Genomic DNA, 17,538 nt, shown 5'->3' on the forward strand with positions numbered 1-17,538 from the left:
ATCTCTTTGAACTAAGCGTCTTGTTCAAACGGCATGTAAACACAGCTTGTGAGCATGAATGAAATTTCACAACCCCGTGATACACCCGCGTTGTACCAAGAGTAAGTGCGTAGTTGTGAATGAGAACGGAAACACACTACCCGTACAACTGATAAACCGTTGTGAGGTTTGAATGGACAAAGATTCATGCAATTCTATTTTGTACTAGATGTCTTGATGATAGAATATACATAAAGTCCGTGAACATTTTAGGGGATTTTAAGCAGTTAATGATATGTAAATAAAGTCGCGATATAACGAAAAGGTGGATATGACTGAACCGAAAATATATAACATTGGTTGACGCCAGGAGTGTTCTCGTAAAGCAATGCATGTCGCTTATCACGAATCATGAGATGGTATCGCATCGTCTGTGCTTAGTGTCGGGTACTAAGGTGTGATTCATTGACTATCTGGACTTTTCTTTGATAAAACATGCTATTATCAATTCCCGGAGAATTATTTCATACGTGATTCCATGCCATAATTTCTCGAGAATGAACGCTACAAGAACCCCAGTAATGGACATTTTCTATGAATCAAGCTCCTTCATCGTAAAATGCTCACAGCTTAGGAATGTCTAATTGGTGTTGTAACTTCTGGGTCCTTTTTTATCACTAAGCTCTTTACAGATTACTATGATTACTATGGCGTGGGTGTTTTCATGAAAACTGGAATTGTACAACACGTGGGAGATTTTGTGCACGGAAATTATTAGCAAGAACTGCAGGTATCTAAAACGAAGAAATGCCCCAGCTATATATACCATATTGTACTCTGTGCTTGTGTGATACGTCATCCATATTCAAGTTAATCGTGTCGTATTTAGTTAACCTGATACGATGTAAATAAGCGAAATCGAATGCAGGCTGTACATAATTAACTTTTCAGTACGAAAAGTTCAAAAACAGTTTCTAAAATAAAGTTATACATAAATTCATGAAAACATACATACTGTATATGATTATGTGACTACGTTTGCCCGCTTGTCTAGCATTAATATTAAGCTATGCAAAATTTATTTCAATGGGTTTTTTTTTTTATTAATTTGCATTTATGCTCCATGCATCCATATTCCAGTTAATCGTATCATATTTTACATATATAAACTTTTTTTTTTTCTACGTTACATCATTTCGATTATGTATACATTAACGCATTTATAAAGATAATCTTAGATTTATACAGCAGAATTTCTGTATTGATAAGTGTAGATATTCTACATCACGAGTACAAAGGCTGGTGTGTGTGTAACAATGTATCTATTATATATTTAGTTCACTATTTCTTTCAAAGAACTGCGAAAACACAAAGTTTACGTTCATGGGTGAGTGAGTGAGTGAGTTTGGTTTAACGCCGCTAACAGTATTCCAGTTATATCGCGGAGTGTCAGCTTAATGTGGGAGGAAAGCCCAAAGTGATGCAGGTCTCAGACGTTTACCACTTCGGTGAAACCCACGAGCACGGGTATGGTGCTGACAAACCTAGAAACATAATCGGGGCGAACCGGGATTCGAACCCACAATCATAGGTTTCTGGCGTTACCAAGGGACGCAACTCTGCACAGCGAATCGTGGCGTTACGTTCATGAACTGTAACAAGGTGAGGTGAGGTGAAATGGGGTTTAACGTCGCGTCCAAGATTATTGCACTTACATAGCGACGAATAGAATAGTACATAGTATTTGAACATAAGGAACTAAAGAGCAGCGGCACGTTGACAGAAAGGTAAACCGTCTAAGGCTGTGCAAGATGCGCTCCTTAGGCGTGCCAGAAACATATATGAGCGTGGGTTCAAATTCTAGTTCCCACTGATCATGGCTCTTTATTTGTCAACACGATACCCGTGCTCGTGGTAAACGTCTAAGACATGCATCACTTCGGGCTTTCCCCCCACATCAAGTTCACAGGCCGTGAAATAACTGAAGACCCTCCAAAGGGTTAAACCAAACTCACCCAATAACCATAACAGGATATGTGTTAAAACATGTCAGAATATATACATTGATGAACTGCAAAGTTTTATGTTGAAGATGTGTATATACTTTACAGAAACTGAGATATCGTACACAGTCTCAAGTTTTACTTTCTCCTTAAATGATTAGTACACATTTTGATATGATTTTTACTGTAAGTCAGATGTTTCCAACGATAGTAACGCTAAGTCAAATGTTTCCTTCAAAACAAAGCATTTGGTGTATAAATGTCCAATAAAATCGTGAAAGAAATGCTATTACTCTATTACAATCACAAAATGGTGAAACAACGCTGAAGCCTTTATGTACGATATTTATTGACCGTTATTATTAACATACTCAAGAACTTTCTTTGTGGAAATTACACATACATAAATATCAAGTTCTACTTCACACACGTGTTCTTGTTACTCAGTAGGTAAATACTCAGCAGACAATCCTGACACAGATGCATGTACATTTAAAACATGTAAGATGTAAACCAGGCCTCTGGACATAGGATTGATGCAAATACACAAAATAAATCACCATCATCCAGAGTGTTGTTCAACAATGTAATGTTATACCCGGACCTGAGAGAAGAAATACAGTATGTGATAAGGATTGGGTCCAGAAGCAGAATATTTAAGGAATGTACGGAATGTGATACTTTTGCTGATGGTTGTCATCACCCTATCATGTTAAACTAGGTACAGTAAACTTCGGTTATAACGAACTCAAAGGGACTACTAATTTTAGTTCGTTATAACCGTAGTTCGTTATAAACACATATACAGCATAACTACAGAAAAGTAGTCGGGACCAAAAAAGTGAGTTCGTTATATCCGTCAGTTCGTTATAAGCGTGTTCGTTATAACCGTAGTTTACTGTACATGTACTTTAAGGGAGAGATGTGTTCTTTTCCAAGTTAATAATAAATGTTGATGTTGAAACGTATGTTAAAATAGTGATGATGGACGACCATGAAATGTTAGCATTCTTTCTTGGTGCAGATAACGATGATATTGATGAAGTAACGTGGCATTTTACTATTATAGAATTCTCAAAGTATGTACATAACATAAAGAAAAGCTTGACCTTCTTGTGGCAATGATAATACCAATATTTCTCATTGTTTGCAGCTTGTAACACTGTTCCCACCTTTGTGGTATGTAAGTTTGAATAATTTGTATGTAAATAGTTACATAAAAGATGTTTTGAGAATCTTCCGATTTATCTGGAAGCAATAACGATATTCATTCATCCATCCATCCATCCATCCATTCATTCATTCATATAATCAAAGCTCCGGAGAAAAGTTAACATACGTTTGCGTATTTCCGCAAAATATCACCGGTTCCCAATCAGTAGTGAACTGCTTGCGTGCAAATGCACATACAAACATTAAAAAACACAACCCTGCGTAATAACCCAATCGTATTTACTGGTGGAATGCAGACATGTGTATCGCTATTGTGCGTTTATGAGACATGTTACACCCGTGGCGTAGTACACGACAAGACACAGAGTAGAAATCACCCAAATACCCAATAGCCTAAGGGAGTAGATTTTTTTGAATATTCAAAGCAAGCTATCTATAACCAGTGTAAATGATAACATGTGCGTAAATATTCAATGGCTAAAAGAAAATATCTGAAGCTTTTGTAATATTTTTAAAGTTTGAAAAACACAACGAAAAATAGATGAAGACAACTTAACTCAAGATTTAATAAATACTTCACAAAAATGCATATACTCTACAGCCATGGTGCAGGACTAAATCAATGGTTGAATATAGTATCTGTATCCCTGAATGATATTTCATACATCCTCAGGTATTAGCTCAGACATACTGACCATGACCGTGAGGTTAGGTCTTTGTCCCAGCATAAATACAACGTCAGTAGATTAACCGCGTCCACCTACAGGACATTTCAGGTTATAAATCCCCTAACAATACCAATGCCTTTATGCAACCGGATCTGTTCCTTGTTTTTAATTTAATATAAATCATTTAAATTGAAGAAATACCTTCCTATCATGTTCCTGAAGTTCGTAAATAAATATATCTCTATTGCTCAATAAAACCTTTACTTTGCGTAGGTTCATTTAACACGAGACATGATCTTCTTCCATTCACGCTCATGCGGAAATACAAACCAGCCGTGTTTAAAATTTGACCTAGATTTTGGACGCCTTCTTGTTCATGCCCTGATGACTCATCCTCACTGATAAGGCATTTTCATTCAGTTGAAGCTATTGCCCCCGATATTTGAGGGAATCACAAGCGTTTGCGTGACGAATAAAGGGAGACTACTCTTCTGTCTGCCGCTCATTTTCAGCCTCGCTCAACAGCCGCTGTCATAAATACTTTGTGTGAAACTGAGATACTGTCTATGGACATTTAATTTAATCATTGGCTGCTAGATTGATATATTATGATAGAGGTTTTCAGTCAAAGTGAAACAGTTTGTAAGACTTATATTACAATTGCTAGGATTGACTATGAAACGAACCTTGTCCCCTAAAATCTGAGTGATTGAATTGGGTTTAACTCAGCTCTTTCCTTTTAAGGCTATAGTTTCTCTGTGGAAAACTTTGCAAGGTGGAAACCATTCGCCGAAACATTGCAAACGTAATGTCCAAAACACAACTTTGATACCCATATCAATACATCTCCATCGAATACACATTTCTTGTTCGTTCATTTTTACCCATCATCAAACATGGTGTATACCTTCTTTTGTCCGGTAGTGTAGTTCAGCCATTGTACCTCTGATACTACAATACGTATCATTAAGTTTCTGTAACCAGTTTATACGATCAACGTGTACATGATTAATTATCGTATAGTTAATTTATATCATTAATTAGTAGATGATCAATGTATATTCAATTACAATCTAATAAATTTCCATATGATCCTTTTATATGTCGAATTATTTGTGCCCTTAAATATACAAACATGTCGGGACAGTGTGTGCATTGGCTTCCACATGGAATATCTCGAGATATTTTAATAGCATTTAACATTTTGGAGAAAAAATCATTTCGTTTTCGATGAAACTGAGGGAATATATTTAGAAGCTCGTCTAATCTAAAAACACTTGTCATCGTTATCACAAAATATTACCCCTTTTTCAAATAGTTTCTGTGTTTATCCCATTACAATCATGTGGAACTTTAGAGGTAAATGTTTTTACATTTCGCATCCTCTGGATGCTGATTGGTCTGCCTCTCCTGCACGTGATTAAGGATACATCAGAAACTCGCCTCGTGATCTGTTCATTTCACAGCAAGCGGCTATGACGAAAGAAGGTATGTCCTTGTAGACAACAGCTGGGTATATCAACGACGGGTCACGAGCGCAACTCTACGTACAAGCTGATGAAGCGTCATAAGTCTAAACAAAGCAAATTTGGTTGATTATTTTTTCTCATGATACATGGCCCCTCTTCGTGAAATTCCCAAGTTACAGATGATGATTTTTTTTCTCACTTTGTCGTTTATACAAAGGTTATACTCTTTTAATCCTGCAGTTTTGCTCGAACATGTTGTCACTAAACACAAATTTTTTATCCACTAAACACAAACGTTTTATTTACCAAACATGAACGTGTTATTCACTAAACCAGAAACTTTTATTTAGTAACGCGAACATTAAAATTACTAACACAGACTCTTTATTTATCAAACATAAACGTGTTATTCACAAAATATATATAAAATTTCTATTAAATACGAACATTTTATTTACCAACACAAACACTTTATTTATCAAAATAAACGCATAATTCACCAAACACGCACGTTCTTTTTCTCAAACCTCGTACATTTTACTACCCCAAAAGGACGCTTGTCGTTTGAAGTGAGATCCAGGAAGGATATTGGCGTTAGCTCTGCGTCGCTGGGAACAAAGATTTTTTTTTCGACTCAACAATATTTTCATGACGGATATTGTGAAAAATGTCAGTGCTGTGTGATTGGCCACGATATAGTGACCGCGGAAATCGCAGTGTGTCGAGGATGGGTGTTTACTCATGCCAAACCGACGCGTCACCGTGACATCCGGTCGTCACGCTCGTTATTGAGGTTCAACGTTTTCTGTTGTCATCACACTAAAAAGTCATCGTTATTGTCATTTCAAATACTGGAATTCCAGATGAAATTACCAATAGGTAATTCAATTTTAAGCCATGAATAATTGCTATGCGTTCTGATCTAAATTCAATTTACAGGTAACCTTTCAGGTAAGGCTTTTTTCATTCAGTTTATTCAGTATGCAAGACCATATGACAAGTTCAGTTTTAACAGATACATATAAATCAACGTGATCTTGAACATGGTATAATATATTCACCTAAGTCTAAATACATGTTTCAAATATATTGCTAGCGATTTGATAACTTCTTCATTGGTCGAATTCAACAAATTGAACATCAATTGATTGTCTTTGTGTGTAATATCTAAATTTGGTAGAAACTTTAATCTCAACGTTTGACATTTTTCACATATAAAAAGAACATGAAACTCGTCTTCAATCTCCTTGTCGGTACAGTTAGAACATATATAATTTTCAAAATCACTATCCTTGGTTCTTCGATATTTATTGACAAGTTAGTTATGGAGAGATATTCTAAATTTACAAAGAGCTCTCAATTGAGTTTTAACTTGTAATATGCTTAAATGTTTTTCTGGTTGTAACAATGATTTAATACCAGCATAATGCTTGAGAACGTGTGGAGAGGACATTTGTTGGTGCCAGTTTTGCTGAAACATATCTAATAATCTTTGTTTAAATTTAAGCAAAAATAGTTTTCCATTACCAGGGTCTTGTGAGATCCATACAAAGGAAAATCCAGTTTGTACTTCTTACTCCAGACACCCAATTCGTTTTCCCTTCACCATCTAATTGCTTTATAATTTTGTAACATAGAAATTGGGTACCTTTGAGCTTCCATCTTTAATAATTTTATACAATATTTAACAATACGCAGATGGCTATGTACATATAAACTACACCGACCAGTTTCAACAAGTATTGACTTATTTGAAGAATATTTACCAATGCATAAAAACTGCTTAAAATACAAAGTGTAAACTTTCTCAATGGATTCAAAATATTTAATGCCCCATATTTCCGTACAACAAAATGGGTAGAATTTTACCATCAAATATCGAATTTGCTGTTGAAAATGAGATACACATGTATTTGTTTTACTTGAATAATTTATGAACAGGAAACATTGCCTTAGATGCCTGTAGCGCTAAGTTCTTACAAGCCTTGGACCAATTTAATCTTGAGGACATTAATAGACCTAAATACTTATAATAAGTTGCAACTTTCAAATGTTTATCACCATATTTCCAATTTTCATGCTAAAAAAGATGAATAAGCCTGGGCTCAAGATGCAACCTTGACGAACACCACAGGAAGTAGTAAAACAAGGAGTTGTACCAGAGTCAGTTTTAATACATGCTTTGACTGAGGAATACATATTCTTAAGAACTATTGACAGTTTACCACGACATCATTGAGTGATAAATAGGTACAGCAGGTGTTTTTTCTATCAACGTAATAAAAAGCTTTGCGGAAATCAACAAAGGTCGCGCTCGCTGACTTGGTTGATGCATGTCATCGATCCGAGTTGCGTGGATCGATGCTCATTGTATTCTTCTTTACATAACATGTATATCGGTCACGATTAATTTCACGTTCGTTTATAGGCATATTATAGACATTAACTATATTGATAATACCTGTGACCTAGTTAATCCACGTCTCAACTTCTCCTTAAAAGCGAAGTAAGGATAATCAAGGTTCACCAATTTGGGTCCTATAGCAACTATTATGTAAGTACATCCAGTGAGGGGGGAGTGACTTTCGGACATACACTGTTTCACTGATTATGTGTAGGTTTATTTATTTTTTTATTCAGTATCAATTTGTTATTTTACTGATTTTCTTGTCCAAAATTCAAATGTCAAATACCAAAATTGACTGACTAGAGGATGGTCATTTTGATGAATAAACATGACGACAGATATGTACACTAAATACATGCTCGGTATTAGAAGGCTTCTTTCCTTTAATAGGCTTAAACAAAATCAATTACACTAGCAAACGCTTTAACCACTAGGCTACCCGACCGCCCCTGTATGTCTTATAAAGCGTAGGGCTCCTTTCGCTACAAGAATGGACGCGTGCTGTAAACATGCATACGAAACCGCAGTCATAAAACCGCTGGGAATTCGAAAAACGGTTGATTAAGGGGATTTCGACGATACAACGAAATATGGCTCTCGGCCCCAAAATATAATTCAACTAAAAAACAGACATGACATTTTTTCCAGGGCCATGTGTATATATATATATATATATATATATATATATATATATATATAGTGAGCCTGACCACCCGATCCCGATGACCTGATGATGTCTTGATGATATCATCGTTATGGTTGGTTGGTTGTTTAACGGCGCACTCAGCAATATTCCAGCTATATGACGGCGGTCTGTAAATAATCGAGTTTGGAACAGACAATCCAGTGATCGATATCATATGAGCATCAATCCACGCATTTGGGATTGATGACATGCATCAACCAAGTCAGCGAGCCTGACCACCCGATCCCGTTAGTCGCCTTTTACGACAAGCAAAGTCACCTTTTACGGCAAGCATGGGTTGCTGAAGACCGATTCTACCCCGGAATCTTCACGGGTCTCATCGTTATGGCAATTAATCTTCATGTCATATCCCATATCAACACGAGATTCTCATATCAGCCTGAAGGACGAAGGTCATGGGGTAATTAAGATTGGAAATCTGCAATGTGATAACCTCTTTCGCAAATACATAAGTTGATAACATCAAATTGTGAATAGTATCCATTCCAACACACATAAATGCATGCCGCTGTCTGTTTTACCCAGATATCTACCATGCTCTCGTTTTTCAATTTGTTCACAAAACCTTCGATCCTTGTCCGTTTCTTTTTAAATGTATATATGTGTCCTCAGTTTTGTCCAAGAGATTGTATTTGCAAGTGGATGTTATACATTTTCACCTTGTTTGGAAGACATTGTCACGGCAAAGCAAGCCGAGCAGACGACATTCCAAGGGACGTAACTCCACTTTCTTACCACCGAGGATGATATCGACCGCCTATGTAACACGAGCCTGTAATACGTACGTGCCATAATTGTTATTATACCCCCTGTGATATGCCCGTCTCTGTGCTGGCTCTGTCGCAAATGCAGAGTATATGATCCGTTCATGACAGTTGTTATTACCACACTTACAATGACTGATTATTTAAAGTTAAAAGTCTACAGTAACCTAAAATAAACAACATTCAACAGACGCCTTCTCTCTGTCACAATACTTATTTTACTATTCGTCCCCAAGTAGTATCTCCACGTCGAGCGTATCAAAGGTCGGTAGTCGCTGCAACTTGGAGACAGATATTTAGATCATCATGCCACTGAAGAAAATACCTAATATCATTTCACCGGATTTACTGCATGTGCTTGCTCTCATGGGTCATGGAGACGAGATAGGTAAATATTAAAAATGTAGATTTCCGCAACCGGCAGTGACTGCAGGTTGTCTGCACTGAGGTCCGTGAACAGGTGCATGTCGCGGTGTCGATAGGACACTGATTTTCTGCGAAAGCGAGACAGGCTCTCATTCAGAGCGCGATCATAGCGCTACGTCTGTCGTATTCTATGTTGAAATGTTGCACTAGGCTCACAATCTATCTGTGATATCAAAATGTTAAACACTTTCGGTATATTTTTGTTTGGTAAAGGAGCCCAGAAAATCTCTTCAGTTTAAGATTAATAAGAAGAAATCTAGACTTGCCAAACTGTTATAGACTTGCACGGGTGTTTCAGATATTTTTGTTTCAGGGTCTGTGTGCATGATCTTGCATAGTTTGAGAGACTAGAATAAGATTAGTGATCGAACATTGCTTTTTATTGAAAAAAATATATTGTTCCCAAAAATTCTTGTAAAAAATAATAATGCTTCAGACTGTGAAAAAAGAAATTGTCTGCCACAAAAATTACATTGATGCAAAAAGATTCAGGCTCGTAGTTTTAAATGAAAAAGTATCTGGTTTTGTCGCTGTAGCTGAAAAATATCTGATCTCCATACAAAATCCTAGGCTCCCCACAAGAATATCAAGGGGTCGGTCCCTTACCACAATCAGGGGGCACGGGGGGCCCAGTCGTCTAAGGCGCCGCGATTCGCTGTGCAGAGTTTCATTCACTTGGGCACGCCAGAAACCTATGCCCGTGTATGAATACTGTTACACCAAACTCACTCACTCACCTTACCACAATCAAAGGACTAATTATGAGATAGGTTTGTGGACCATGGTCATGATTGTTTTAATGGAGCTGGTGTTTTATCAATAAACCATTTCAAAGAGTCCTTCCATTGTTCATGCATCCCTATATATACTGGCTAAATGAAATGAATAGTATTACCGTATTGGACATAATAAGCACTCAGGGCACTCTCAAAATTAAAAATAGGGGTCTCTTATTAGAATATTATTTTGGTTGAAAGATTAATTTTGTGGTTTATGCTGACAGCCTGAAATGTTTAAATACACCAGATATATTCTTCCGGAATTTGATTGCCCATATTTAAGGGTGCATATAACGCACGAGTGCGTATTATACACAAATAAATAAGTCTTGTGTACATTGATCTATTGGAAGGGGTGCTAATTGGGATTGTTCATTAGCCAATATATTAACAAATATCGTCATGGGCACTTATTAGAGCGGGAGGCTTATTACATCAAATATGGTACAGCCAGGATATTTCTGACTATGATGTAGTAATCCCTCACTCACTCACTCACTCAGGGGGCACCGGTGGCCCAGTCGTCTAAGGTGCCGCGATTCGCTGTGCAGAGTTGCGTCCCTTGAACACGCCAGAAACCTATGATTGTGGGTTGGAATCCCGGTTCGCCCCGATTATGTTTCTAGGTTTGTCAGCACCATACCAGTGCTCGTGGGTTTCACCGAAGTGGTAAACGTCTGAGACCTGCATCTCTTCGGGTTTCCTCCCACATTAAGCTGACACGCCGTGATATAACTGGAATACTGTTAAAAGCCCAACTCACTCACTCACTCACTCTGCTTTGTTTCAGTATTTGCTGATGCCCACTTCCCCTCGTCCTCCATCTGCCGAAGCGGTCCAAGGGAGCTGCGCGCTGATGGTCAGACATATTTTAAGAAAATTATATTGCATGCATTTTTAGCTCACCTGACTGAAAGTGTTGTGCATCATAAACAACTTCTTACAAACTGCTGGACCAATGAAGCTGACATTTCGCATGCGAAAAAAATTGTGCGCTCCAGTGACGACACCTGAAAATATGGGTTGAATTTGTTCAAGGGGTTTGAATCAGATTTTCAATATTTCCTCCATGGCAGGCATAGTGATGAAGCTATTTATCGTCTTTCCTCAGCCATTTTTGACAAAAAGTATGAAATTTGGTACATGTGTAGTGGGTCTGAAAATATATGTTAAATTTTTGGTGATGTATTAAAGTTTGACCTTTGTGATTTGACCATTATCTTAAATTCTTTCAATTGGGTCTGTAAGCTTCTATGATATTGTCAGACTCATGAAGTGGAACTTTGGCATATATATGCCTTTTCTTATTATAGTACGTCGTATAAGCTCACCTGAAACAAAAACAAAATATGGCTTTTGTGAAGGTTTTGCATCCACACAAACAATTAATGTTTCACATTATCTGCGACTTTAATGGTGATAGCTTCTTATAGCTGCTTATATGTTGGTGTTTATGTTTCAGGTCTAGATATCCCGTCGCTGTTAGAGGGAGTCTTAGAGCTGTTTACCCTGGACCAATATGTAGACAAACCGGTAAGATGGAAGATGAAGAAATAAAGGACATTCATTGTCAGTCAAAACCTTTATGAGAATACAATTGAGACTTTCAAGTGTTAAGATATATTGCACTAGTCAAGCCTCTAGCAGCAGCCTATTATGAAAGTATGCCAGCAGGAAAATAGTATCTGAGCTTCCACGACTTTTGTTACAGCTGTCCTGATTGGATGATATGGCTCCATGAGGATCAGGGTTAGAACTGGTCCTGGGCACTCAATTCCTTGTCAGACAGTGACTAAATTGGACTAGTAAAGATTTGGTTTGGTTTGTTTTTTGTTTAACGCCGCACTCAGAAATATTCCAGCTGTATGACGGCGGTCTGTAAATAATCAAGTCTGGACCAGACAATCCAGTGATTGACATCATGAGCATCGATCCACGCAGTTGGGATCTATGACATGCATCAACCAAGTCAGCGAGCCTGACCACCCGATCCCGTTAGTCGCCTTTTACGACAAGCATAGTCGCCTTTATCGGCAAGCATGGGTTGCTGAAGACCTATTCTACCCCGGAATCTTCACGGGTCGACTAGTAAGGAAACTTGCATGGTGACTTGGTTGATTGTGTATGATCATACACTGAAGATGTTTGACATTGCTCATTATATCAACCACTGGTTTGTCTGGTTCTGACTGATTATTTACAGTCATTACTATGTATTGAATATTGCTGAGTGTGGCGTTAAACCTGACAGCGAAAAAGAAAGCCCTTTTTCCTCCCATTGGAATGTGAAGTTTTCACTAACAATTTAAGAGGCACTATGATAATGATATGGGTGCTGTTGTACGGAACAACCTTAGCGCTACGACTGTCATAAGTCTATGTTAAGGAATGGGAATTACGGTGACCTTAGCGCTACGACTGTCATAAGTCTATGTTAAGGTATGGGAATTACTATCGACCTTAGCGCAACGTTCACTTTGTACAACGGCACCACTGACCATATGGCTTTAAAGAGAGGTCACATGAATTAGAACACAACAAACTGCTTGTCATATTCATGCACATCTTCCCGAGGCAAGCGAGTTAACTGACTATAAAAGTCCAGTTTCCATCCTTGCCGAACTAGGTGCAAGTGATGTAATCGGATTGGTCCATAGGAGAGGCTCAAAAGGGACATAACTCATAATAACCACTGGTCGGCAACGATCCAGCCCAGGAATTCCAGCCTAGTTCGGCAAGGATGGAAACTGGACTTTTAAAGTCAGTTAACTCTCTTGCCTTGGGAAGATGATTCATGCGGAGTATAGTTAGAGATCATAAATATTTTTTAAATATTTTTATGAAATTGTGTGCTCATTCTTCATTATGCAATAACTTTTTTCTTCAGTACATTTGGGTAACATAAAAAGTTATGTGTCATAATTTCTTAGTCCTCAAAACAGCTTATGTGAGTAAAAAAACATGAAACTTTTTTCCATGTGTACAGAATACAGATGTCTACGTTTGAAATTTACAAAATTATGGATAATAATGTGCAGTAGTATTTGAACTGGTTCAGAGTCGTGTGTCATAAGGGGTGGTAGGGTAGCTTGGTGGTTAAAGTGTCTTCTCGCCCAAGTTTGATTCCCGTCATGGACACAAGTCTATTTCTGGTGTTCCCTGCCCTGATATAGCTGGAGTATTGCTGACAGCATCTTCCCAAGGCAAGCAAGTCAACAAGCCTATATCAAAGTCTAGTTTCTACCATTGCCAAACTAAGGCCACTTGTCTTGGCTCGACCCTGGTGCCACCTCGTGTAGATCACGAGTTGTGCCTCTTGTAATGAAAACGTGATATCCAATCAGATCACTGTTCTTATTTCGTATAGCTTCAAAAGGTGGCAACTACCTAGTCGATCAGATAACTAAACCATTCGCGAATTCATCCCTGACACAAAAACATAGGCAATCGTTGGGGGGGTTTAAAAGATGAAAAAGACGTATTCGTGTCATCAAGAACAGGCAGCAGTAAATCACTTTCGTACGAAGGTGTACAAGTGGTAGATGTTGATTTTGTGAAACGTTCTGTGATTGGACTAGCGATATGTGCGACAGTCCAATCATATTTAGCACAGGAAAGTGGGCTTGATGTGGCAAGGGTGGAAACGAGACTTGATGAAAAGGATAGTGGACGCTCTTGCCTCGGGAAGATGTGCTAAGAGTGGCTCACTCACTGATGTGTGTTAACCTGAATGCGTGAGCTTGTTGTTTCAGGTGGGCAGAATGGATCTGGTTGATTCCGACAAGGCAAAGAAGCTCCCGACCCCAGTCTGGGACAAATACATGGCCATTATCAACAAGGCCGAGGGCAAAGAAGTAAGTCTCCCTCACATCAGGACTTGCGTTAGTTAGCGGGTTATGTGTAATGTAGTCACTTGTGAATAAGCTTCAGTTATGGTGGGCACTCTATGGCAGATTGTTGATTTTACGGCTTTCTGATTTTACGATTGTTGAGGTCTTGCTCCCTCATTTACTATTGTTTGTTTGTTTGTATGTTTTTTAACGCTTGGTTGGTCGGTTGGTTGTTTAACGTTGCACTCAGCAATATTCCACCTATATGACTGCGGTCTGAAAATAATCACGTCTGGACCAGACAATCCAGTGATTGACATGAGCATCAATCCACGCAATTGGATTTAATCACTGGATTGTCTGGTCCAGACTCGATGTTTACAGACCGCCGTCATATAGCTGGAATACAAAACGTTAACGTTAAACAACAAACCAACCAACCAACTGTGCTATTTTAGAACTTAAGCTCTTTTTACAAACTTAACCCACTCTCCACCCTCTTTTATCCTTAGCGTCAGTTTATTTGAGGAGGGAGGTGATAGCAACAGACATTTGGGAAGGGAGGTAGTGAAAATCTGGGATTCAAACTCCACATCAAATTGCGGTACCTTAAATGACAGGGCCACCCGTGCCCCCTATATACCACTGAAGTGATTGAATATGTTCCACACTTATTGAACATGTTTTATTTTATATTTCAGGTTCCCGTGGAACTCATTGAGAGATTTGAGTTTTATGAGCGAGCCAAGAAGGCTTTTGCCATTGTGCATACAGGGTATGTATAAACAAATAATATGTCCTGTCCTCTCACTATCAGTATAGTGATGTCAGCCTTATGAAAATCCTTATCCTCTGTCCAAGGCGGGGCGGTGGGGTAGCTTAGTGGTTAAAGTGTTGGCTCGTCACGCTGAAGACCCAGGTTCGTTTCCCAATATGGGTACAATGTGTGAAGCCTATTTCTGGTGTCCCCAGCAGTGATATTACTGGAAAATTGCTAAAAGTGGCGTAAAACCATACTCACACACCATCCACAGATGAGGCAAATTCATGGCTAAGGGGAGATAATTAGTCAACCATCCACGCCTCAGGTAGCTTTGCACAGACTATCCTATCTGATTAAAAAAATATTAAACTACTTTTAATAGTCTTGTTTTACAGTCTTGCATTTAGTGAGTGAGTATGGTTCCACGCCACTTTTAGTCTTGTTATCGACTGCCTCTGTGGTCTAGTGGTAGAGTGTCCGCCCAGAGAGCAGAAGGTTTGGGGTTCGCTTCCTTGCCGCGTCATACCAAAAGACGTTAAAAGATGGTACTTGTTGTTACCCTGGCCAGCGCTCGGCATTAAGGGGCTAAAACAAGGACTGGTCAGCTCTGTATGCTGTGTCTGAGTGGGGTATTCAAGTTAAACTGCCGCATGGTATTTCAGTGGGCTAGCACTATAAATCGGCATCAGTCCGGACTAGTACAAGCAGCACCACACACACACACACACACACACACACGCATGTCACTCTATAAGTGCTGCAATCTTGGATGAGATGTTAAACCCTGTTTCACTTCACTTAACACTTATAGGTTTGTATTCTGTTTAAGAAATAAACAACGACTGGGAGTTGTTTATCATACAATAAAACACTGCAGGGAGAATAAACCATGAGGGGCGCAGCATTTTATTTACAATTAACGACTACGATTCATTTATTTCTTTTATGAGAGATCAACATTATGTAAGTCCCTTTTAGAATAATGATCAAATGTACAAGCTGTAAAAATATTTACCCGTATTTGAATAATTACAAATCCCTCAATTAAATCCGACCTCAGCAATATTGGACAAGTCTGATATATGTGCACGTCAATTACCTGTACCTTTTCCATCCCTTCTCACAAATAATGTTGTCAAAAATATGACATCAGCAAGTTGCAAGCACATGTTCGAAACTCCAGAAATGATAGATCAATATTTTATCATGAAATAAACCATGCTTTGTTTTTTTTTGTTCTTTGCGATTTATCTAGCTAGCTATAAGTCTGGAAGGTAATTTAAGGTACTGACGTTTACTACAATATCTGGAAAACTATTAGACCTACTCCGGTCAAAGTTGGTATGAGATTATTAAACAGTCATACATTACTAGATATTACATTTAAAGACAATCGGTGCATGAATACAAAATCCGTCTATTTAGCTATCACTATATTTCAACACAGTTGAACTAATCAACTCAACTCGGAAGGGTGCACGGGAATCACGCATGCATGAATATGGTGTAAGCGTTGGGCGTCTCAACGTGCGTGATTCCTGTGCACCCTTTCGAGTTGAGTTGATTGGTTCATCTGTGTCATATGGCCCTGTGACGCAGGGGTAGCATTATGCAGATGGCTGTTACAATGAATGCTCCTTCCACCCGTGACGAACAGGTCTGGTTGTTGATGAAATATAGTGATAGCTAAATAGACAGATTTTATATTCATGCACCGATTGTCTTTAAATGTAATATCTAGTTATGTATGACTGTTTAATAATCTCATACCAACTTTGACTGGAGTAGGTCCGATAGTTTTTTAGATATTGTAGTAAACGTCGGTACCTTAAATTAACTTCCAGACTATATCTTAAATGTGCCAATAATGATGTTTTTGCCTTTACTTTTTCAGGGAAACTGCCCAGTACGGCAACATCATACTAAAGAAAGGCGTCTGCTTGTAGGCTAACAACTTACAAGTATCCAACATACATGTGCAATGAAAGAATAATTCCAAATGAGATATATAATATCAAATTTTAAGAATTATTTCATTATTTAAAAAATGATTGATGCTCAATCAAATGTGGGTTTGAAACTATTAATTTCATCAAAATGATTGGCCTGTGTTCAGACATCTCTCAGTAAAGTAGCATGAAGCTATTGGGGGTAGATCTTTCTGAGCAGGCAGTGGGTGCAACATTTTACTCGAGGCCAAACTCAATTATTTGTTTTACAGACATGCATGTCATTTTTTAGCCATTTGTCAAACTAAAAATGGGAATCTTTGGTACGCCATGCCTTTCAGTTGGGTAGCAAGCCGTTATCAAATTTGACATGTTTGTTTGTTGTTTAATGGCACAATTTTCAAGCAGAATGATAGAGGTTTGAAAATAATCCAGTCTGGACTAGACAGTCCAGTCAATGACATCTTGAACAACGATTCACAGAAAGAGGGAAATGATGACAAGCAACTCTAGATAGCCGAGGACCTATGGTCTTAACCCGAATTCTTGCTGGTTTTGACATGAAATGATCTCACAGTGAATTACATTACCTTTGAAACTGGAATACAAGACTGTAGAGCTC

The 17,538-nt window shown here is 38.2% G+C and overlaps 1 protein-coding gene across 1 annotated transcript; it reads left to right on the forward strand.

The window, feature by feature from the left end:
• Window positions 1–9,427: 9,427 nt before the first annotated feature.
• LOC139452554 (fucose mutarotase-like) lies at window positions 9,428–17,523 on the forward strand. Its single transcript, XM_071234074.1, has 6 exons — window positions 9,428–9,557; window positions 11,165–11,233; window positions 11,837–11,907; window positions 14,127–14,228; window positions 14,906–14,979; window positions 16,862–17,523. Exons 1-6 carry the CDS (start codon window positions 9,476–9,478, stop codon window positions 16,911–16,913), a joined length of 450 nt encoding a protein of 149 aa, XP_071090175.1. The 5' UTR covers window positions 9,428–9,475; the 3' UTR covers window positions 16,914–17,523.
• The last annotated feature ends 15 nt before the right edge of the window (window positions 17,524–17,538 follow it).

This window comes from Haliotis cracherodii, unplaced genomic scaffold (genome assembly GCF_022045235.1).
Source record: "Haliotis cracherodii isolate W230 unplaced genomic scaffold, xgHalCrac1.p SCAF_9, whole genome shotgun sequence".
Classification (NCBI taxonomy): domain Eukaryota; kingdom Metazoa; phylum Mollusca; class Gastropoda; order Lepetellida; family Haliotidae; genus Haliotis; species Haliotis cracherodii.